The sequence below is a fragment of the Salvia hispanica genome, chromosome 6, assembly GCF_029641045.1.
Source record: "Salvia hispanica isolate PSC_SH4W2 chromosome 6, Shi_PSC_v1, whole genome shotgun sequence".
Lineage (NCBI taxonomy): Eukaryota > Viridiplantae > Streptophyta > Magnoliopsida > Lamiales > Lamiaceae > Salvia > Salvia hispanica.
The window spans coordinates 12725290-12733033 of NC_142697.1; the positions used below are offsets into that span (position 1 = coordinate 12725290).

Genomic DNA, 7744 nt, shown 5'->3' on the forward strand with positions numbered 1-7744 from the left:
GCGGTTTTAAAAGTAAACTAGTGAAGTGAAGTCATTAGACAATAAACTAAGCCTAAGAAATTAGACAGTAAATACTACAGTTGCAACGAGACTAGCAAGTGACGGCCGTCGGAATTTCCATCGTTATCAAATCAGCTACAAACAGGTCCCATGCCACCGAATGACACTTTGCCACGTCATTTTGCAAATAATATTACGAACTTTACCCCGAGTTTGTTATTTCTCACCGATAAAAAAAATCCCGGTAAATAATATCATGATACGGATTTTTTTCGTAATTTCTCGACAATAACTTGAGAGTTTCAAGATTTTCAATCTTTGAGAATAGTTTTTTTTTAAGCACACCCTCCAAATTTATTCTTAAATCTATTAATATAGATAGAATTTTTGAAAGTTGTGATATTATTTGTCAATTTCAAAGGTTGTGGGAAAAACTCAACAAAGTTCCATGGCGATAAAATTAAATAGTCATAACTCATAAGACACACAACGAATTTCCTTTTACTTTGGTATTTGATGCTTTCCCCGAATAGAATATGCTGTCTGAAATGGCGGTAACCGCCTTGTCTCCATAGTTGCTTCCATTTCCTGTATAAAATCTGCCTTCCTTCCTACGCTCCGTATTATGTTCCAGATCTGAGCTTTTGTATAGCAGTATTTAGTAGGAGTAATTGTTTTGGGTACGTTCCATGTTTACTCACCATTTTCTGCACTTCTTCCGTTGTTTAGGCTTTATTCAGCTGCACGATGTGCATTAATCTGTTCCCGGTAATTTCGATGCATAAAATGTATTTGAATTTTTCCAGCTCTGGCCACCCGTCTTTTTTTGCCGAAATCAACGATTTTTTTGTTAATTTTGAAGTACAATGTGCATTTGAATCTGCATGCATGCTCTCTTCCACTATTCTCTAACATTAATCTATTGCTGTTTCTTTTGTACATTTGGCTGGTAGTTAGATAACCTTTTTTTTGGTAGATCTTGTTCATTTCATCTGCAAAAAACTGAAGCACAAAACCTCCTTATCTCAATGCACCAACAGCTAATGTGATCCATTTCAGAGTTTTAGTAAACTCTTTGTCAAGCTTGTTAGCTTATGTTAATCAGTTTCACCTGCAGTTATGGCTCCACCAATTGAAATTCCAAGCAAATCTCCTGCCGTCCAGAAGGCCTCACGTGCGCCTCTGCCTCTTAATGAAAGGATACTCTCTTCCATGACGAGGAAAACTGCTGCTGCTCATCCCTGGCATGAACTTGAGATAGGTACATATCTTGACTATCTACCTTATTTGCCATTACTCAGTTGGCCTTGCTATGCTTATTCTTTTTTCCCATTATTGCCGATGTAGGACCCGGAGCACCAATTATCTTCAACTGTGTAAGATACTTTCGTTCACCTAGATGGGCGTTTAATTGTGAATATCTCCATCATTTGTACCAAAAAACTTGTTAATACATTCCCAAATGGAAATGGTAGTTTTTGTTGTTTGCCCTTTCTTGTTGTTATGAGATTGTCAGATTTTGCTTTGCTTTACTCAGAAGTTCAGTCCACTCTCAACTTGTATCATCATTGCAGGTGGTTGAAATAAGTAAAGGAAGTAAGGTGAAATATGAACTTGACAAGAAAACAGGCCTAATCAAGGTATGAGGTTTACTATCTTCGAAATCGAAAGCAAGATATATTTGGTTGATCGTCAACTTATTCGCACCTACAGGTTGATCGTGTTCTTTACTCATCAGTTGTGTACCCCCACAACTACGGCTTCGTCCCTCGCACTCTCTGCGAAGACAATGACCCTATCGATGTATTGGTGATTATGCAGGTAAACCCAGTATATTATGGTGATACCTTCTTTCAAGAACAACTCTTTGCAAAAGTAATTGTGATTGTGATTTTGTATATTCAGGAACCTGTCCTTCCAGGCTGCTTTCTCAGGGCCAAAGCAATAGGTCTTATGCCCATGATTGATCAGGTACAGTTACTTACTGCCCCTGGACCACATTCATCTCAGAATTCATGAAATTGGTTTATTGACAACAGGGTGAGAAAGATGACAAGATAATTGCTGTGTGTGCTGACGATCCTGAGTATCGGCATTACACAGACATTAGTGAGCTTCCGCCTCACCGATTGGCTGAAATTCGCCGCTTCTTTGAAGACTGTATCCTTCTGAGAAAATACTATACTAATTCTGTTTGTTTGTTCTTTTCTATATTGTCATCTTAACTGTGAATCACTCAGACAAGAAAAATGAAAATAAGGACGTTGCAGTCGATGACTTTCTTCCCGCCACGGTAGCTTATGAAGCAGTCCAATCTTCCATGTGAGTGCTCATATTTGATAATGTATCAGCATCCTCAGCCTTAGCTTGTCCATCAACTTAGTAACCTTTTGTGAATGCTTTTCTGGATTTTCATTTAAATTAGTTTGACCAAACATTTCCAGTTCATTATTTTCACCATTTTGATATGATACAATGGCTTGTGTGATGCAGGGATCTATATGCAGAGTATATAGTGGAGAGCTTAAGGCGGTAGTTTTCCACAAGCAATGATGTATACTTGATAAGATTGCAACACTTCTATACAGTATAAGATGATGACGAATAATATTTTAATTGATCGAATAGGATAGCTTATTTGTTACTTACTCCATGTAAAATGGGATTGGCCTGATTCATTATTCCCTTTCTTCATCTGTATACGACCTTACTATTTCTATGGTTATTCCATTTCTTCCTGCAGCTCAGGTATGTATTTCTAAGGCCATATGATTTTAATTTGTCAAATTGCTATTACCAACTCTCATATTCATATCTCACCGTTAGTTATCTATTCCCCTCTTACACACATGCTTGTATGGTTGTTAATCCGATCTCGCCAGGGGATTTCGGATCAATCCTACTTGAGTTGTGGATTAATCGGGTGTGAACTAATTAGACCAGTTCTACTAGGACTTCGGACTAATCGGATTGTAATTACACTGACATCCCTAGTTGATGTGTGTGATAATTGTACCTTAATTACAATTTACAAGTCTCTAGCATTCAGTCATTTAAAAAAAAAAAAAATCAATTGCTACTCTCTTCATCTCACACAAATTTTAATGCAAAATTTGTAAGTTAAATAGAGAAAAAATAAAAAATGGTTAAAGAGAGAGAAAGATAGAAAAAGAAGTGGAATTAGTATTAGTGGATTATGACATTTATTTTTTAAAATAAAATAAAAATTTATTTCTAAAAGACGGACCATGTTATATTTATCTAGAGAAGGAAAAATTACGAATTAAAATAATTTAAGACTACATTCATCATTTAAAGATGGATAAACACATTTAGAAACTTGTATTAATACAATTTATTTGGTCTACAAATTTTTGGTTCATTATTAAGTCATTATATTAATAGATTTGTTTCGCTAGATCGTTTTACAATTTTTCATTTCATTAGGTCTTTATAGTAATGTATTTATAGTATTTCAGAATTTAATTAACTTTCTTGAATTAATTAAATTTATTTATTTATTCTCTTATTTATTTTAAAATTAACATTGCGATATTAACTAAAAAATTATTGAAAAAATGAAAAAAATTATAAATTGATAACAGACAATATTAATAAATATTGTATTTAATTTTTCCAATGATTCTTGAGTTAAGTGAGTTAGTATTACAATTGAATTAATTTAAAATAAATAAGAAAATAAATAGATAAATGTAATTAACACAAAAAAAAAAAATTAAATAATGAAGTTAAATAAAATATCCAACCAAATATAATTAAAGGTATAAATCTTTTAAATCAAAATACATTAATATAAGAATTTAACTAAACGAAAATTAGTAAAAGGACCCAATGAAACAAAATGCATCTATACAATGATCTAATGAACCAAATATTTATAGAATGATCTAATGAAATACTAAAATGTATTAGTGCAAAGATCTTTATAACATTAGCAATAGTGACCTATTTCTAGAGTCCATCTCAGAGTCTATCTCCATTTTTTTCTGTCACATCAGCAAGCTCATTTCAGAGTCTATCTCTCTGCAATGAGAGTCCTTCCCATAGCCTATCTCATTTCTACATCATCACTATTTTATTCCACTTTAATTGTTGATGTAAATTAAAGACAACATAATATACGGAAAAAAATATATTTCATTTTAAAAACTAAGTAAAGCATAAATGTCTAAATTATATAAATAAAATTACATAATAAATTCATTCTTTGATGTATTACAATATTGGAAAAATTCATGTGGGTGTGAAATGAAGGAGTGGAGATTGAGGTATTTATAATAGGAAAAGAAAATTAAAAATTTAATTTAAAAAAAAAATGAAAATCGGCTGGGGCGATTGATAGGGCATGGGGCGAAGGCGTTGGGGAAGGGCAATGGGCTCCCTCCCCAGAGCCGATCGGAGGCGATCCGATGGCCGATCGCTCGGCCCTTGCGATCGGCTACCACTGCTATGCTCTCAGATATATTTTTCCTTTTAAGTATTCATATATGATTTAAAATGTAGTACAAAGACCATTAGATATATTTTGCTTTTAACTATTCGTATATGATTAAATGTGGAACTTTTGAGCATCATTTCATTCAGAAGTTGAAATATTACTCCCTCTGTCCTACATTAATACTCATGTTGACTTTTTTACATTCGTTTTTATAAAAATGATAATAAATAATTAAAATAAAGAAAATGTAAAATAAGAGAGAGAATAATGTAGAAAAGACTAGTATAACTTACGTAATATGGATAAAATCACATCTAGAGCTTAGAAAATCTACTTACTGATACGAACTCACGTGGCGGACCCACAACGAGGGCCATGACGAGGCGGCTTCGAGAAGGACTTGCCACGTTCATTCAAAAAACCACGTGGGAGGGGCCTATGAAGACGGAGGAGCCGCCGGTGAAGATCGTGCTGAAAAATGAAGGCCAACCGGGGAAGGAGGAAGTCGTAAGTCAAAATTTGCACATGCAGCTGGATTCAATAAGTATTCCGCCTATCGAAATGGCGTCCAAATACTCTGAAAGTGCCACAAATGTCTTCCTCCTCGAAAGAGCTTCGCGTGGGTACCTTGCACGCCTCGATCGGAGTCCGGTGGAGAGAGTTATAGACGATTTACTAAAGCCGCGCAGAGAAAGGCGGGGAGCTCCAGAAGGAACACCCGGGCGGGTTTTTTGCACTCTGAAAATCACCCGACCGGGTGAAATGGCGAATGGCAAGGGGGAGTCCAGAAAGAACAGCCGACCGGGTGTTTTGCACCCGCCAATTTACCCGACCGGGTGAATTGTCCGATACTTAGATTTTGTGGGCCAAATTTGCTATTTTTGGACCCTTAGTATAAATATCTTTTGATGTCATTTCTTTTCCTAGATTTTGGCTGAAACTATATGCTTGAGAGAATTGTTCCTCTTGAAGAGGGTTTCCTATCTAATTCCTAGATTTAGGTTGCTTGTTTCATCAATTCCTAATGAAGTATGGATCGAGTATAGGTATGCTTCAAGGTTTGTTGTTTCTCTTGAACTAGCCATGGTTGCATTGTTCGCTATGTTGTAAGTGCTTAAGCTTGCTTCATCAATGACTATGTATCCCAATTTCCACATTATCCAATGTTATTTCCTTTTTTATTCATCTTAGTTGTCTTATTTCTTGTTGGATTGCCTTTTATTGATTAATAGAAAATCTACTTCACCAAAATATTAGATCAATCACCTACAATTTGGGTTTTTCTTGGGAAATGGATCTTGTAATACTTGGATCCACATCACTTACTCTGTCATTTTATTTCAAGATTATAATTAACTTTGAGTATCTTCTTTTAAAATTAAAACTTGAAACGCAAGAACTAACTTTTGAGCATTATCTCATTTGAAGCTCGAAATACCAAAAATAACTTATGTGTAGCATTATTGCAAATCTAGCCAACACGCATAATGTGGCAAACCTGATCAAGGACCTACACTGGTCGCGGATGAGAGTTATAACCAGCAAAATATAAAATGTCTTAAATACATTCATCCAACACTTGAGCATTGAAGAGGAAGTCTTGAGTGTTAGAGATCCGTAAGCCGAAAGTAGTGTTCAAATTCATGTGGGATAGAAACTGTGAGCCACCGAAAACCGGGGAAAGAACATGAGGTCGCCACTATGTCGAACCCAGCGACCCGCTGACTCACGTAAGCACTCCAGGTTCTTATCAACGAATCACCAAGTTCACTACTTTTTCGTATCCAATGACTCACACAAACGGTCCAGACGCTTAACAACCAGTCACCGGGTTCACCACCATGTCGAACTTAATGACATTTTTATATACTACCTCCGTCCACCAAAATTTGTCTCATTTTTCCATTTCTGTCCGTCCCCCAAAATTTGTCTCATTTCACTTTTACCATTTTTGGTAGTGGACCTCATATTCCACTAATTCATTCCTACTCACGTTTTATTATAAAACTAATATATAAAAGTAGGACACACAATCTACTAACTTTTTCAACTCACTTTCCATTACATTTCTTAAAACTCGTGCCGGGTCAAAGTGAGACAAATTTTGGTGGACGGAGGTAGTATATTTTAGATTAAAGTTTAAAATTGGTCACATACATTTGTTCAACAAAACTTTCTAGTCATACACATTAAATTTGTCATTTTTTGGCCCAAAACATTATGTTTTGCTCCATATTTAATGCTTTCATCAAAACATAACGATAAGTCGTTTGACCTATTTGATGGGTTAATATGTTGAGTACAAATCCAGACTCACATCGGGAGTCTGAGGGAAGTTTGAACTCAATTAATTTGAGACCTTTTGGGAGTGGCCCTAAATAAATTCGTGCGGGCTTGACCCAAAGCGGACTAGTTGACAATCCGAACAAGTGGTATCAGAGCCAGGTTGAGTGGGGCCCAGGATGACTCAAGCTCGAGTTGGGCCCGTAATGTCTCGATGTGTCGAGCCAAAAACAAATCTGTGCAGGCTTGACCCAAAGTGAACAATATTAAACTAGTGCTGCAGTCGGCAATCCGAACAAGTGGTATCAGAGCCAGGTCTAATGAGGCCCGGATGACTCAAGTTTAAGTCGAGCCCATAATGTCTCAATGTGTCGACTGCGTGTGTCTGTTCCTGATGTGACTTGGTTTGAGGGGGAGGTTTGTTGAGTACAAACTCATCCTACATCAAGCACTACAAAAAAAAATCGCTATTTAGTGGCGGAAATATCCGTCACTAAATAGTGATTTTTCCGTCACTAAACGAGTTAGTGGCGGATTTAGTGCCGTGGCAATATAATCGCCGCTAAAATATCAGTGGCGGAATATTTTCCGCCACAGAAATGTAGTGGCGGATTAGCCACGGAAAATAGTCCGCCAGAGCAATTCCGCCACTAAAAGTTTAAAATAGTGGCGGATTTGGGTGAGCCATTATTAGTGGCGGAACTTGTTTCCACCACTGAAATTCCGCCACTATTCCGCCAGTACATAATACTATTTAGTGGCAGAACGAATCCGCCACAATTTATACAGATTTTTTATTTTATTTATTTTATTTTATACCTACCCTGTTGCGATAATTTTTTCAACAAATCAATACATATTTCATGATAAAAGTAACAATAGATACACCAATACTCTTTAATTACTCATAAGACCAAAGTGTAATACTATTGAGCATCAATACAAATTCTAAAACTTTAGTTAATAGTAACAAATGATGATTCATGTTCCTTCTTAGTCTCA

The 7744-nt window shown here is 35.9% G+C and overlaps 1 protein-coding gene across 1 annotated transcript; it reads left to right on the top strand.

Annotated features, from left to right (window-relative positions):
• Nucleotides 1-497: 497 nt before the first annotated feature.
• LOC125207733 (soluble inorganic pyrophosphatase 4-like) lies at nucleotides 498-2806 on the top strand. Its single transcript, XM_048107200.2, has 9 exons — nucleotides 498-680; nucleotides 1118-1261; nucleotides 1348-1376; nucleotides 1575-1640; nucleotides 1714-1821; nucleotides 1906-1971; nucleotides 2040-2160; nucleotides 2241-2322; nucleotides 2494-2806. Exons 2-9 carry the CDS (start codon nucleotides 1120-1122, stop codon nucleotides 2534-2536), a joined length of 657 nt encoding a protein of 218 aa, XP_047963157.1. The 5' UTR covers nucleotides 498-680; nucleotides 1118-1119; the 3' UTR covers nucleotides 2537-2806.
• The last annotated feature ends 4938 nt before the right edge of the window (nucleotides 2807-7744 follow it).